The 17,007-nt window shown below is 42.5% G+C and overlaps 1 protein-coding gene across 2 annotated transcripts in view; it reads left to right on the top strand.

The window, feature by feature from the left end:
* The first annotated feature begins 2,139 nt into the window (after positions 1–2,139).
* WASHC3 (WASH complex subunit 3) overlaps positions 2,140–17,007 on the top strand; it is a 37,076-nt gene continuing 22,208 nt past the window's right edge. Inside the window, exons 1-4 of one of the 2 annotated variants that reach the window (XM_084616858.1) lie at positions 2,140–2,302; positions 5,596–5,694; positions 9,863–9,925; positions 11,551–11,682. In XM_084616858.1, coding sequence (XP_084472984.1) covers positions 2,252–2,302; positions 5,596–5,694; positions 9,863–9,925; positions 11,551–11,682 — 345 coding nt within the window. In that variant the 5' untranslated portion in view covers positions 2,140–2,251. Of the gene's footprint in view, positions 2,303–5,595; positions 5,695–9,859; positions 9,926–11,550; positions 11,683–17,007 lie in introns of both variants that reach the window. The other variant, XM_084616857.1, reaches the window with a different exon arrangement.

The following is a 17,007-nucleotide window of genomic DNA, read 5'->3' as shown; positions in this document are numbered from 1 at the left end:
GGGGCAGCCTCGATTCCGATGTCCTTGTGCCAATTCTTCATAGAAAATTTTCCTGGGGAGTTAATATTCAGGCATCCTAATGATGTGTCCAACCCAGCATAGTTAGGCTTTTATCAGCATGACCTTGATGCTTATTGCATTTGACTTTTGGAGAACCTCCAGGTTCGTAATTTTGTCCTGCCAGCGGATCCTCATAATGGCACGCAGAGATCGCATATGGAAGGTCTCTAGATGTTTGATATACCATTTGTATGGTGTCCAGGTCTCACAGCCATAGAAGAGAGATGTGAGCACAAAAGCATTATAAAGTTTTATTTTTGTTGAGAGGGTTATGTTGTGGGATTTCAGGACTTTGTTACGTAGCTTTCCTAATAACTGAGAAGCTTTCTGTATCCTGTTTGTGATCTCTTTGTTAAGAGATCCATCACTGGATCCATCCATTCCACTAATGGATATTTGAGGGGATATGGCACAAAGCAGTGAAGATGATTGGTGCAACACCACAGTTTTCTCCAGGCTGATTGTGAGGCCAAACAATTTTGATGCTTCAGCGAAGTAATCTACGATGCACTGATGATCTCCCTTAGGAGGGCACAATCATCCGCAAAGAGTGCTTCTCATATTAGTAGTTCTGTTACTTTTGTTTTTGCATTAAGCTTTGTAAGATTGAACACTGAGCTGTTGTGTCTCTATCTGATGTATATGTCTCAGTTGAGCCCATTTGTAGCATGGGCCAAGATTCTGGAGAAATGCTGAAGAAACCAAGTAAGTCTCTTGGAATATAAAAGTATTAAATAATGCAAGCCTTGTGAAGTGTGATTATCATAGCGTTGCCAGCTTTCTAATCGCACAAAACTGAACACCCTAGCCCCACCCCACCCCAAAGTCATGCCCCTGCCACTCCCATTCCCCGAGGCCCTGCCCCCCCCCACTACATTCCCCCTCCCTCAGTGTCTCATTCTCACCTACCCTCACTCGCTTTCACTGGGCTGGGGCAGGTGGTTGGGGTGCAGGAGGGGGTGAGGACTCTAACTGGGGGTGCAGGCTCCAGGGTGGGGCCGGGGATGAGGGGTTTGGAGTGCAGGAGGGGGCTCCAGGCTGGGGGGTGGAGCAGAGCGGTTCAGGGCATGGGAGGGGGCTCTGGGCTGGGGCAGAGGGGGCAGAGGGCGAGGGTGCAGGCTCAGAGCTGGGGCAGAAGGTTGGGGTGTGGGCTTACCTCAAGTGGCTCCCGGTCAGCAGCACAGCGGGAGAGCTAAGGCAGGCTTCCTGCCTGTCCTGACTCTATGCTGCGCCCCAGAAGCGGCCAGCAGGTCCGGCTCCTAGGAGAAGGCACATCAGGTGGTTCTGTGCGCAGCTCTTGGCCGCAGGCACACCCCTTCCCCCCACAGCTCCCATTGGCCACGGTTCCCAGCCAATGGGAGTGCAGAGATGGTGCTTGGGATGGGGACAGTGCGCAGAGCCCTGTGGCCCCCCCACCTAGGAGACGGACCTGCTGGCCATTTCCAGGGCTCAGCGCAGAGCAAGGACAGGTAGGCGTTAGCCTGCCTTAGCGCCGCAGCACCACTGACCGGACTTTTAACGGCCCGGTCAGCGGTGCTGATCAGAGCCACCAGGATCACAGTGGTCCAGCCAATAACTGGACACTTCGTCACCCTAGGTCATCGCCCCTGTGACAGCTACTCTGGCGGTGTTGGAGGAGGCTTGTTTTGCTACAAAAGGGAACTGGAATAAAATTGGAAGTGGTGGCGGTGCGTCCCCTGGGCTCACGGATCCCCCGCTACCCACAACATGTGCAGGCTAGGGCGTGGGAGGGCCCGGGGGAAGGCCAGAGAGGGTTGGGAGGGGCATGTATCCGAGGCCTCCCCTCCGGCCGGCGCCTCTAGCCACGCCCTGGCCGAGCACGGGCTGAGAAGCCCAACCTAGCGTCAGAGCCGCCCCGCTGGGCGCTGTCTTACAACAGCCACTGCCGCCCCGCCAGGGCCCCATCGAACTACAACTCCCATGATGCACTGGGGCGACCGAGTGTCTTCCGCGTTCTCCCCTTGCCTGTGCACATGCGCCGGAACACCGGTCCACTCTAGCGGCGTCCGGGCGTGCCCCCCCCCCCCCAGAGCCGGTTTTGTATCCGGGGGCAGAGGTTAATTTTGGTACGGAGTGCCGGAGACTTCCGGGCTTGGGTCTGGTGGGGGGAAGTGGTGGTTTTGTTTAGCCATCCCCCTCCCCCCCGGACCGCTGACTCTGGCCGCTGGGGATGGATGAGGATGGGTTGCCCCTCGTGGGCTCTGGCATCGACCTGACCAAGGTACGGCCTCACCCCTCCCCCACTTCCCTGTATGGGGGGCAATTGCTGCCTTCCCCCTTCACCTCAGCTTCCCCGGCGCGGGGGCTGGGAGAGCCCCTCCCCCGGGGCCTGCTCCCCTCTGCCTGGCGTGTGATCCTCGCTAGCCCCCTGCCCAGCCCCACCAGCGGAGCGCTCCGGGGCGGGGGCTGAGTTTGACGGGTCGATGGTGGTTTCTCTTCTCTCACTCCCCGCACACCGAGGAGTGTTTCCCTTTCCGGGGGGAGAGTTGAGCCTTAGTTGTAAAGCAGGAGCCTGCGAGTCACCTCGAGCGAGTCGCTGGTGTTTTCTCTCCTCCCCCCCGCCTCGAGGTGTATGTGAGGTGAAAGTCCGTCATATACGTGAAAGTCTTTGAAATCTTACGTTAGGGAACTGTGTTTGCACTTCTGTGCAGGACTCTTCTGCACACTGTACTTCAGCAGGTATGTAGTGTGCCATGCCAGTGAAGTAATATTGACCTCAAACTATGTATTTCCTGATGGCAATCTCCTGTATTGGTTTGCATCTGGTCATTAAACTCTGTGGCAAATAACTGTAGCAGCAAACTATTTGGGGAGCACAACTTCACAGTGTCCTGTGTCATTGCTCCATGCTCATTCCTAGCTAAAAACTGTGAGGTGAAGCAGATCCTCCCCAACTAGCAGTATCAGGCCATTTCTGTTCTTTTTGCTCCTTCACTTTGGTATCCAGTGTATTTCTGTGTGATATCTAATTCATGTTCTTGGACCATTAATAATGTGTCTAAACAAACTTTGTAAAGCTTAGTTTTGTTATAAACAAATGAAATTCCATTATAAACACTCAGTGTCTTTTTAAGGGCAATTTAAGCCCAGCTGCTGAGTCACATACAGGTGAGGCAGCTTATCTCACTATAGAGATACTGTACACGGGGTCACAATATTGCACTGTCTTAAGACTTGCTATTTTAGGTCCCAAACCCAAGAGAAAACATGGGTGAGAAATCAGTGGCCATTCAAAAAATCTTGTGTGTTGAGTATTCAGGGCTGTAAAGTAGATTCTATACAACCCCATTCAGAAGCCGGGAATGTGTTTCTAATGATGTACGTAGCATTTGTTTCTTGCTCTGTGAAATACAGGATGTTAAAATCGCATTGTTCCAATTATCTTCATGCCTCTTTTCCTGCATCTAGTTAGTGTCTAACACGATCTTTAATGTCATGCTATTGGAGCTAAAGCTAATGCTGGATACCATCTCAAATCTAAACACTTAGCTTTCTCTAATGCTAGGAGTTATGAGAACATTGGCCGATCTGTTGAGTATAAAATCATAGAAATGTAGGGCTCGAAGGGACCTCAAAGTCCTCAAGTCTAGTGCCCTGCACTGAAACAGGATCAAGTAAACCAAGACCATCCCTGACAGGTGTTTGTCTATACTGTTCTTAAAAACCTCTTATGATGGGAATTCCACAACCTCCGCTGGAAGCCTATTTCTTAGCTTAACTACCCATATATTTAGAAAGTTTTTCCTACTGTTTAATCCAGTGGTTCTCAAACTTCATTGCATCATGACCCTCTTCTGACAACAAAAATTACTACATGACCCCAGGAGTGGGGACTGAAGCCTGAGCCCTCCCTGGGCAAGGGGGTGGGAGGAGAGGGGCAAAGCTGAAGCCCAAGGGCTTCTGCCTTGGGCAGGGGGCATGTAACCTTAGCCCCCCTTCCCAGGGCTGAAGCCTTTGGGCTTCAGCCCTGGGAGGTGGGGCTCAGGCTTCGGCCTCAGCCTCGCATCTAGGCCCCAGCAAGTCTAACACCAGCCGTGGCCCACTTTGGGGTCCTGATCCACAGTTTGAGACTACCTAATCTAAGGTTTCAGAGTAACAGCCGTGTTAGTCTGTATTCGCAAAAAGAAAAGGAGGACTTGTGGCACCTTAGAGACTAACCAATTTATTAGAGCATAAGCTTTCGTGAGCTACAGCTCACTTCCTCAGATGCATATCGTGGAAACTGCAGCAGGCTTTATATATACACAGAGAATATGAAACAATACCTATTCCCACCCCACTGTCCTGCTGGTAATAGCTTATCTAAAGTGATTTCCAGCACAAATCCAGGTTTTCTCACCCTCCACCCCCCCACACACAAATTCACTCTCCTGCTGGTAATAGCTCATCCAAACTGACCACTCTTCAAGTTAAAATCCAAGTTAAACCAGAACATCTGGGGGGGGGGTAGGAAAAAACATCTGGGGGGGGGTAGCCTGTTTCCTCTTGTTTTTTCCTACCCCCCCCCCCAGATGTTCTGGTTTAACTTGGATTTTAACTTGAAGAGTGGTCAGTTTGGATGAGCTATTACCAGCAGGAGAGTGAGTTTGTGTGTGTATGGGGGTGGGGGGGATGTGAGAACCTGGATTTATGCAGGAAATAGCCCAGCTTGATTGTCATGCACATTGTGTAAAGAGTTGTCACTTTGGATGGGCTATCACCAGCAGGAGAGTGAATTTGTGTGGGGGGGTGGAGGGTGAGAAAACCTGGATTTGTGCTGGAAATCACTTTAGATAAGCTATTACCAGCAGGACAGTGGGGTGGGAATAGGTATTGTTTCATATTCTCTGTGTATATATAAAGCCTGCTGCAGTTTCCACGATATGCATCTGAGGAAGTCAGCTGTAGCTCACGAAAGCTTATGCTCTAATAAATTGGTTAGTCTCTAAGGTGCCACAAGTCCTCCTTTTCTTTTTACCTAATCTAAATCTCCCTTGCTGCAGATTAAGCCCATGACTTTTTTTGTCCTGTCTTCAGTGTACACAACAAGCAATTGATCAGTTCTGTTGTAACAGCCCTTAACAGTCTTCAAATATGTTATCATGTCCCCCCTCGCTCTTCTTTTCTCAAGACTCAACATGTCCCATTTTTTTAATCTTTCCTCATAGGTCAGGTTTTCTAAACGTTTTATCACTTTTGGTCCTGTCCTCTGGACTCTCTCCGATTTGTCCACATCCCCTAAAGCTGATACCCAGATTTGGATGCAGTACTCAAGTTGAGTGTGTGTTCCCAGTGCCAAGTAGAGTGGGACAGTTACCTCCTGTGTCTTCCATACAACATTCCTGTTAATGTTAGCTTTTTCATAACTGCATCACTTTGACTCATTCAGTTGGCAATCCACTATAACCTGCACATCTTTCAGCAGTACTACCACCTACCCAGTTATTTCCCACTTCGTAATTTTGCATTTAATTATTCCTTACAAAGTGAAGTACTTTGCACTTGTCGTCTTTGAATTTCATCTTCTTGTTACAGGTTCCAGCTATTCAGCAGAAAAGAACTGTGGCATTTCTAAACCAGTTTGTGGTTCACACAGTGCAGTTTCTCAACCGCTTTTCTACTGTTTGTGAAGAGGTATGTTCATATTGCATCACTTTGCATCTGTCTTCACATGGATGAACATATACTAGTATAGTATTCTGATTTCGGCATCTTTCAGTGCCAGTTGACCATGCATATTAGTTGGAGTTAAAAGAATTAGTTCACTGTCCACTTAAGGTTTCGGCTGAGTAAGTGGACTAGTGCAGATTTCTTCATCTGTGTATGAGAAACCTCTAATTTTACTAAGCCAATAGCCCATTTTTATTAAGTCTTGAAGTTTGGACATTTTACATGATTTGACAGTCTTAGAGACTGTTGTCTTCCACAAAGCAGGTATGATATAAATGGCAGCAGTGCAAGTTCTCCTACCTTATCAATGTGTTTCAACCATGAAGTAGAGAGACCAGCACAGGTTGAGAGGGTACTTCATTCTCCATGCCGATTCAGTTCCATTTTCTTTTGGCAGAAACTGCCAGCAGAATTACCTGTTAAACATTGGTGGTGGTGGTTGTGTGGAGTTGTGAAATAAATATCTCAGTCCATTTAATCTCAATCAAAAGTCTAATAAAAAGCCATCAGATTAGGTTTTTTTGGTGTCATTATATGCTTTACTGGGGGCTTGTTTTGGTTTTTTTTGGTCTTCCAAGTACTGGGAGTTTGAGGATAGTGTAGGATTAGACGTACGCATAGTACATTACCAAGAAACTGGGAGTAAGGAGGAAGGTGATAACGTTTCAGCATTACCTCCTTCAGCATGGCTCAGCCATTAAACATTTGCTGTGGCTTATTTGAAGCTGGGGAACTGGGTCCATTTCATAAATCTGATCCTACTTCATAGCTGGATAATGTAACTATCCAGTATCAACAAACTATCCAACTTTTGACTTCTCTCTCTTGCTCCTTCTGACTCTTTTTTTAAAGAGGGTAATGATTTAAGATGCTTTTTTGTCCTATAGCTTTAAAATGAGTAATGATGAAAAAAATTGACATGTAGTTCATAATGTGAGCCAGTTTTTAGTTTCTGTTCTTTCAAACTGCTAAAGTCAGCCGACAGTGACGGGTTTTCAAAGTGAATTTAGTGCCTATGAAAATGTTGTATATTGACAGCACAAGAAAGTCTTCTGGTTAGCCACAAGCAGCACCATGCAAGCTGTCTTCCTTCTGAAAGGGCTTCTTCTGAAGTTGGGCTGTTAGTTTGGTCTCAGTGTACTTTCTTGCCTCATCATTTTTGCTGAGGGTGTCAGTAGTAGCTTTTTTGTGATTGTCCTTTAGCTTGCTTTAGAATACCAAACGGTCATATCCAGTGCTAACGATTTAGTCAAATTGTATTTGACAATATAGATATGAAAGATTCTGTTATCTGTTAATGCTGCCTTGAGTCATCCTCCTGACTCTTAAATGTAATATTTGGCTATTGTGCCAGCATAAAGGGTTGAGGAGGAGAAACTAAACATAATTCTGGATTTTTAGCAGAGGAAGATCTTGGTATTTGTGTCAGCTTGACTACCTCACTAGAATTTTTGTCAGTACTCCAAAATCTGGGAGACTTCTGTGAAGCCATAGGACCGCAATATCTCCTTAGGAAGCCTATTAAACACACACTTTCCAAAACAGAACTATATATTTAATCAGAACACACAAACACTGTTAAGTCTCATGCTCAAACTACATATTTTAAACCATGGGTAAATATTAATTTTGTGAAACATAATAAAATGAATTTAAGTACAAAAACTATATTAAATGTAAAGCCCCTGACTTAAATTGACAAAAGCCAGGAAATTCAGAGTTGAGTCTGACACGGACCTCATTTTGAATTTCCTGGCTTTTGTCAAATTAAACAAGACATATAATATTATGCAGCTGAATTTGTATGTACCCCCAAGTGGCGCTTTTTTTTTTTATAAACAACAACAAAAACACACCAGCAGATTAACTTATTGTAAAGGACAAATCATGTCTTACTAATTTGAGTTCTTTGAAGGGGTCAACAAACATGTGGACAAGGGGGATCCAGTGGACATAGTGTACTTAGATTTCCAGAAAGCCTTTGACAAGGTCCCTCACCAAAGGCTCTTATGTAAATTAAGTTGTCATGGGATAAGAGGGAAGATCCTTTCATGGATCGAGAACTGGTTAAAAGACAGGGAACAAAGGATAGGAATAACTGGTAAATTTTCAGAATGGAGAGGGGTAACTAGTGGTGTTCCCCAAGGGTTAGTCCTAGGACCAATCCTATTTAACTTAATCATAAATGATCTGGAGAAAGGGGTAAACAGTGAGGTAGCAAAGTTTGCAGATGATACTAAACTGCTCAAGATAGTTAAGAGCAAAGCAGACTGTGAAGAATTTCAAAAAGATCTCACAAAAACTAGGTGATTGGGCAACAAAATGGCAAACGAAATGTAATGTGGATAAATGTAAAGTAATGCACACTGGAAAAAATAACCCCAGCTATACATACAATATGATGGGGGCTAATTTAACTACAACTAATCAGGAGAAAGATCTTGGAGTCATCATGGATAGTTCTCTGTAAATGTCCATGGAGTGTGCAGTGGCGGTCAAAAAAGCAAATGGGATGTTGGGAATCATTAAAAAAGGGATAGAGAATAAGATGGAGAATATCTTATTGCTCTTATATAAATCCATGGTACACCTACATCTTGAATACTGTGTACAGATGTGGTCGCCTCACCTCAAAAAAGATATACTGGCATTAGAAAAGGTTCAGAGAAGGGCAACTAAAATGATTAGGGGTTTGGAACGGGTCCCATATGAGGAGAGATTAAAGAGGCTAGGACTTTTCAGCTTGGAAAAGAGGAGACTAAGAGGGCATATGATAGAGGTATATAAAATCATGAGTGGTGTGGAGAAAGTGAATAAGGAAAAGATGTTATGGGAACAAGTAAATAAAAGAACTAGGGGTCACCAAATGAAATTAATGGGCAGCAGGTTTAAAACAAATAAAAGGAAGAAGTTCTCCACACAGCGCACAGTCAACCTGTAGAACTCCTTGCTTGAGGAGGTTGTGAAGGCTAGGACTGTAACAGGGTTTAAAAGAGAACCTCCATGAATTTATCTAGTTAAGTCCATTAATAGCTATTAGCCAGGATGGGTAAGGAATGGTGTCCCTAGCCTCTGTTTGTCAGAGGGTGGAGATGGACAGCAGGAGAGAGATCACTTGATCGTTACCTATTAGGTTCACTCCCTCTGGGGCACCTGGCATTGACCACGGTCGGCAGACAGGATACTGGGCTGGATGGACCTTTGGTCTGACCCAGTATGGCCATTCTTGTCTTCTTACAAAGACTCCTCTGTAAACAAGTCCAAAGACTGTAATTTTTGTGATACTCTGTCCCTCTTATTTCTCTAAAATGTTGGCAAGGATTGCCATTTTCTGAGGTTTTAAAGTTCTGCTTATGAGCTGGGCAGAATCTTGCTAGCATGCCAGAAGGCAGTCAAAATGCTACATACTGCTACCCGACTTTACTGGGATGGTCTGGCTAGATATAGCAATGGTTAGATAAAGCAGTGACAGTTCCTGTGGATTAATTTTTTTAAAATATGTTACATTTTAAAAGAACTTTATACAAAATTTGCTTGTGAGATGGAACTGGAGCATGGTAAGGTTTTAGTTTGTTCTGGCTTACCAACAGTTTTGACTGTAAATGACTCCCATTCACTTTCCTGTATTCTTTCTGATTTGTGTCTCCTCCTCTAGTCCCTCCTCATATGTCATTTACTTCTCACCTTTCATCTTTCACATTTTTTGATAGAAGTTCTTTGAAACAGGTAACTCCGAGGATACAGTATGTCTAACTTCATTACCCAATACCTTGAGTAAGATTCATTAACTGTTGTACTCATTTGCGTGTAGTCTCTCTCTATACCCATTACTGCCTTTTGGCAGCATTGCTATTAATGAAGAAAGAGCTGTAGGTAATGAAATTACTTTAAATGCCAACAAATGCTATATAGGAATCAACATGAAGCAGTGTCTCTTGGTGTATAGTTAGCACACTTTGGTCTTGTTCTAACAAGGGTTGCCATGTCACTTATTTTGCATCTTCAATAGGCTGAGGACATAAGTATATTTCTTGTTTGTCTACATGTTCCTTGATTTACCATTGCCAGTTTTGGATTTTAAAAGGGCACTGAACAGTGCTGTCATGTCTTAATTCTTTTTCTCTCCTAGAAGTTGTCAGCTCTATCTCTCCGTATCCAACAAATTGAAACAACGCTTAACATTTTGGATGCAAAGGTGTGTATGTATATATAGATGTGTTTTGGTGGTTTTTGTTTACAATGCTCAAAGTCAGATTTCCTTATAATTAGCAGACTTTTGCACTGAAGTACAATTGTCATCAGAACTGTGCTGTAATGGAATTTAATGTATTAAAATAAACTGTCAGTATGACAACTTTAAATTACAGCTCAGGCTAAATCAAAACTTGCTGCAAACTCTTCTTTCTCATGCTTTACCACTTAATGTACAGTTTAAACAGCCATGGAGCATGGAACAAAGGAGCAGGCAGCATGTAGTAGAAGGTGATGTTGGTTTTATCCTTAGTATTGTCTTCTGTTAAGTTTTTTGTTTGGAGGAGGGAAAGATTAAATACAGCTTTATCCTTATTACAATACGTAATTTGCTCCAAAACTGCATGTACCACACTAACTCTGTTAACTGTTATATCTACTTTAAAGTAAAGGTCTTGGGGTTAATGTCACTAGACCTTGGTGGATTAATTTGTTTATGGTTGGGTGTGTTTCCACCAACTTCCACATAAAGTAAAAAGTTATTTTTAAGAACTAGATGGCTTATACAGCTTTAATTAAAAGTATAGCCTAAACTATGTCAAATTGAAGACAGATATATAATTTGGATGAAAAAATGTATCCTGTATGACCAAAAGATACAGCTTTGAAGTCATCTACTTACAAATATATTTTAATTAATTAGAAAAAAACAATATAAAACTTAGACCCAATCTTGCTTCCGGTGACATTAGTAACAACACCCCCTTGATTTCACTAGAAGCAGGCCCTCTGTTTGGAATTAACTCAAACTTTGGAGTGCAAAAGTTTAAGTATAATCAGAAGGTTTCCATATGTGTGTGTATCTATCTATCATCTAGCTAGCTAGCTAATCTTTCTTGAAGGTTGTAAAATAGAAGCATTGAAAAATCCTGCTTATACAGACTGAATAGGAGGATTGTCCTGGATGAATATCCAATGCTGTCAACATCTGCAGAATCTAAGCAATCATGAATGACTACAAATTGCGATTTATAAATGATACTGAGTAGTTATTGGTCCAAGGAAAGAGAACCAGAATGACTCTGTAGCCTGGCAATTAGTGTATTCACTTAGGATGTTCAAGTCCTTTCTTCAGTGTGTGTTTATACATAGTGGAACAGTTTCAATAGGAGACACAGAGACTGGCCTCAGAATATCTTGTAGCATAGTGGCTCAGGCACTCTCCTGTAATGGAGAATCCTGTTCAAATCCTCTCTCCCCATCGGGCAGAGGGGCAAATTGAACTTGAGTCTCCCACATTTCAGATGACTACTTTAACCACTAAGTCCTGAAAAATATTTTTGGGGCCAAAACAATCGTGAACTTGATATGGATTCACCATAATTTTGAGTCAAGTGAAACACACTTTTTGCGAATTAACTATTTGCCTAAAAAATTTCACGCAACTCTAGTAGACCAGGCCTGAATGAGGAAACGGCAAACTATTGTCTTCCTTACATGGGTACTATCAATTGATTTCCTTGCTAGACTGGTATATGTGCTGACTTCTAGGTGATAGGAATGCATGTTATCGGTTAAACTTAAGATGTTACACTCAGAGTTTACTTGAAAATTGTCTTCTGCATTCAGTTGTCATCTATTCCCGGCTTAGAAGATGTCAAATTTGAAGTGTCCAGTGCAAATATGAACAGTGTTACAAATGGTCCAGTTCCACAAGCCACTACAGATCAGCACTCAGTATCTGTATCTCCTCAGTCAGAAGTAAGTATCAAAGTTTAAAAAATATACTTCTTCCCAGAAAGTGTTTCCTCTTGGTTGAACAAGATGGAGTGAACAAGCATGTGTAAGGAAAAAATCAGACCAAACTTTAACACTATAATACATTTTCCATTTCATGTTTGTGTTTTTTTTTTAAAAAAAAGCTTCTTACACTTTTTTGTTAAATTATGTTTGAATAAAAATATTATACTGAAAAATTATTTCCTACATTTTATTAAATTCCACTGAAAGGTCAGCTTGAACTAGGTAGGTAAGGGGGTCAGGGACATAAAGTCATGCATGAGATTAAAATTTCAAATCCCACCATTCCAGTTCTACTGGTGTTTTTAGAATCTGAGCTTTCAGCTGAAACCAACAAATTTCTAGCACTTTCTATTGCAAATGCATGCTTGCTCTATTAAATCCTCTGTTTATTAGAGGAGCACTTTTATACTAAATGATTATCAGCATAAAGGAGGCTAGATATGCTTTAAACACACTCTCAGTTTATTAAGAATTAGCATTCCTGTTGGCCACTTCACAAAGCAAGACTCTCTTGCCTTATTTTTGAGATAGAGAAGTGATGTATTTTCCTGATCATTTCACCCTCAGTCTCCCACTCTTCTCTGTTTTATAGCAATTATAGTGTAATAGTTTACCTCAGCCCAGAGCATGGGTAAAGTCTGAAACTTGGCAGGAGTTGCTGTGAAGTGACAATGGCTGCACTATTGAAAATCCAACAGATTGTTGCTCTTCCTGGCTTATTAATGCTTGGTAACTGTAGATTCATCTGCAGAATTATGATATGAAAAAAAATCTGTCTCACTTTTAGACACATTCTGCTCATTTACACTGACCCCAAAGGGGAATAGCAAAGTAGAAGCAAAGGTGGAGAGTTTCTTAGGCAGTACTGTACAATGTCAGTCATATCAGTCAATAATTAGCAGTTCTTCTTTTTAACTTTTCTCTGAAAACTTCCACTGGCTCTGCATTTTAAAGCAATATTACATATTTCTGAAAGTGGGCTTCAGGTTCATATCTTCAGATGGACAATTTAACAACAAAGCCTGGTAGAATGAGTTTAATAGCTTAAACTTTTTCTGTCCTCCCAAGTCCAAATATTGGAGATCAAAATGGTAGATGATGGAAACATTAGTGCAAAAAGATAATGTTCTAATTATATTAGCAAAAGTACTTCCTGTAATCTTTTGTATTTTTTCATAACTTTAAGTGAGAACGCTCAGTTTATATGGGGAATAAGTTAGGACTAACATGAGTCATTTGGGAGTTATTGGTGTGTTAGTATAAAAGAATATTTTTAATTTGTGCCAATGTTCATGATTTTAAAATCTAGTCAAATATAATTGAAATTCGTTCTCTCTACATATTCTGCCTACAAACAAAACAATCTGCTTGACTCAAGCTTTTTTTTTTAAGATTTTGAATTTAGTATTGTGGGTTTTGTATTCATCTCAGTATGTGTAGTGGATATTATTGTTAAGATTCCTTATGTTTAACTGAAGCAATACATATTAAATGTTGAACAGATATATCAATGAAATTTTACAAACAGTTTTAAAATTTCTGACACAACTAATTAAATTTCTTTAAAAGCTAGTTTTGTCCAGTGTCTATAACTGACAACATAAGAGAATCTTTGATTCTCTAGTATGTAGGGTCTCTTGCTGATAACATGACTTTGGAACACTTGGCACAGGGCTTGAAAAAAGGAAAAGGTAGTTTATACAGGTTTCAGAGTAACAGCCGTGTTAGTCTGTATTCGCAAAAAGAAAAGGAGTACTTGTGGCACCTTAGAGACTAACCAATTTATTAGAGCATAAGCTTTCGTGAGCTACAGCTCACTTCCTCAGATGGATATCGTGGAAACTGCAGCAGGCTTTATATATACACAGAGAATATGAAACAATACCTCCTCCTACCCCACTGTCCTGCTGGTAATAGCTTATCTAAAGTGATCATCAGGTGGGCCATTTCCAGCACAAATCCAGGTTTTCTCACCCTCCACCCCACCACACAAATTCACTCTCCTGCTGGTGATAGCCCATCCAAAGTGACAACTCTTTACCCATAACTACTTCACATTTGGGGGCAATGTATACCTTCAGATCAGCGGCACTGCTATGGGTACCCGCATGGCCCCACAGTATGCCAACATTTTTATGGCTGATTTAGAACAACGCTTCCTCAGCTCTCGTCCCCTAAAGCCCCTACTCTACTTGCGCTATATTGATGACATCTTCATCATCTGGACCCATGGAAAAGAAGCCCTTGAGGAATTCCACCATGATTTCAACAACTTCCATCCCACCACCAACCTCAGCCTGGTCCAGTCCACACAAGAGATCCACTTCCTGGACACTACAGTGCTAATAAACAATGGTCACATAAACACCACCCTATACCGGAAACCTACTGACCGCTATTCCTACCTGCATGCCTCCAGCTTTCACCCTGACCACACCACACGATCCATCGTCTACAGCCAAGCTCTGCGATACAACCGCATTTGCTCCAACCCCTCAGACAGAGACAAACACCTACAAGATCTCTGTCAAGCTTTCTTACAACTACAATACCCACCTGCAGAAGTAAAGAAACAGATTGATAGAGCCAGAAGAGTTCCCAGAAGTTACCTACTACAGGACAGGCCTAACAAAGAAAATAACAGAACACCACTAGCCGTCACCTTCAGCCCCCAACTAAAACCCCTCCAACGCATTATTAAGGATCTACAACCTATCCTAAAGGATGACCCAACACTCTCACAAATCTTGGGAGACAGGCCAGTCCTTGCCTACAGACAGCCCCGCAACCTGAAGCAAATACTCACCAACAACCACATACCACACAACAGAACCACTAACCCAGGAACTTGTCCTTGCAACAAAGCCCGTTGCCAATTGTGCCCACATATCTATTCAGGGGACACCATCACAGGGCCTAATAACATCAGCCACACTATCAGAGGCTCGTTCACCTGCACATCCACCAATGTGATATATGCCATCATGTGCCAGCAATGCCCCTCTGCCATATACATTGGTCAAACTGGACAGTCTCTACGTAAAAGAATAAATGCACACAAATCAGATGTCAAGAATTATAACATTCATAAACCAGTCGGAGAACACTTCAATCTCTCTGGTCACGCAATCACAGACATGAAGGTCACTATCTTAAAACAAAAAAACTTCAAATCCAGACTCCAGCGAGAAACTGCTGAATTGGAATTCATTTGCAAATTGGATACTATTAATTTAGGCTTAAATAGAGACTGGGAGTGGCTAAGTCATTATGCAAGGTAGCCTGTTTCCTCTTGTTTTTTCCTAGCCCCCGCCCCCAGATGTTCTGGTTTAACTTGGATTTAAACTTGAAGAGTGGTCAGTTTGGATGAGCTATTACCAGCAGGAGAGTGAGTTTGTGTGTGTATGGGGGTGGGGGGGATGTGAGAAAACCTGGATTTGTGCAGGAAATAGCCCAACTTGATTGTCATGCACATTGTGTAAAGAGTTGTCACTTTGGATGGGCTATCACCAGCAGGAGAGTGAATTTGTGTGGTGGGGTGGAGGGTGAGAAAACCTGGATTTGTGCTGGAAATGGCCCACCTGATGATCACTTTAGATAAGCTATTACCAGCAGGACAGTGGGGTAGGAGGAGGTATTGTTTCATATTCTCTGTGTATTTATAAAGCCTGCTGCAGTTGCCACGATATGCATCTGAGGAAGTGAGCTGTAGCTCACGAAAGCTTATGCTCTAATAAATTGGTTAGTCTCTAAGGTGCCACAAGTACTCCTTTTCTTTTTGTAGTTTATACATTTTACCACTAGAGGGTGCTATGCAGATTACTCAAATAGCAATTAAAATGTTTTACCTAAGGTAAAAATTTACTATGTTAGTCTTATCCATTAAAGGTAAAAAGTACAACATGGGGAAATTATGAGCTAGATAAATATCTCAGGATTCTGATTATGAGCCACTGCCACTTTGGCGGTGGTATCAGAGCCAAGTAATAAAAGTTCAAGGGGTAGCATCAAGTAGGCATCTGGCAACTGAAAATGTCATCTTAATGCCCTGTAATTAGAGCTAAGGATGGAATGAATTTTACAAGTAACCTTAGTCCAAATTGACTGACATTACTTGTAAAATTTGTTCTGTGCTTGAAATTGACTAGCCAAGTTTATTTTTTGTACTAAAAAGTTTGTAGACATTTGCTTTTAAATTATTTTTTAAAGATGATAGTTTGGGGTCATTTTCACAATTTCTGTGCCACCTGTGAAATTGTGATTTCTATAATGTAAAAAGAAAAGGAGGACTTGTGGCACCTTAGAGACTAACCAATTTATTAGAGCATAAGCTTTCGTGAGCTACAGCTGACTTCCTCAGATGCATATCGTGGAAACTGCAGCAGGCTTTATATATACACAGAGAATATGAAACAATACCTATTCCCACCCCACTGTCCTGCTGGTAATAGCTTATCTAAAGTGATTTCCAGCACAAATCCAGGTTTTCTCACCCTCCACCCCCCCACACAAATTCACTCTCCTGCTGGTGATAGCCCATCCAAAGTGACAACTCTTTACACAATGTGCATGACAATCAAGCTGGGCTATTTCCTGCATAAATCCAGGTTCTCACATCCCCCCCACCCCCATACACACACAAACTCACTCTCCTGCTGGTAATAGCTCATCCAAACTGACCACTCTTCAAGTTAAAATCCAAGTTAAACCAGAACATCTGGGGGGGGGGGTAGGAAAAAACAAGAGGAAACAGGCTACCTTGCATAATGACTTAGCCACTCCAAGTCTCTATTTAAGCCTAAATTAATAGTATCCAATTTGCAAATGAATTCCAATTCAGCAGTTTCTCGCTGGAGTCTGGATTTGTAGTTTTTTTGTTTTAAGATAGCGACCTTCATGTCTGTGATTGCGTGACCAGAGAGATTGAAGTGTTCTCCGACTGGTTTATGAATGTTATAATTCTTGACATCTGATTTGTGTCCATTTATTCTTTTACGTAGAGACTGTCCAGTTTGACCAATGTACATGGCAGAGGGGCATTGCTGGCACATGATGGCATATATCACATTGGTGGATGTGCAGGTGAACGAGCCTCTGATAGTGTGGCTGATGTTATTAGGCCCTGTGATGGTGTCCCCTGAATAGATATGTGGGCACAATTGGCAACGGGCTTTGTTGCAAGGATAAGTTCCTGGGTTAGTGGTTCTGTTGTGTGGTATGTGGTTGTTGGTGAGTATTTGCTTCAGGTTGCGGGGCTGTCTGTAGGCAAGGACTGGCCTGTCT

Source organism: Lepidochelys olivacea (genome assembly GCF_965140295.1).
Source record: "Lepidochelys olivacea isolate rLepOli2 genome assembly, chromosome: 1".
Taxonomy (NCBI): domain Eukaryota; kingdom Metazoa; phylum Chordata; order Testudines; family Cheloniidae; genus Lepidochelys; species Lepidochelys olivacea.
Note: the sequence above shows the minus strand (reverse complement) of the source record. Positions and strands in the feature narration are given on the sequence as shown.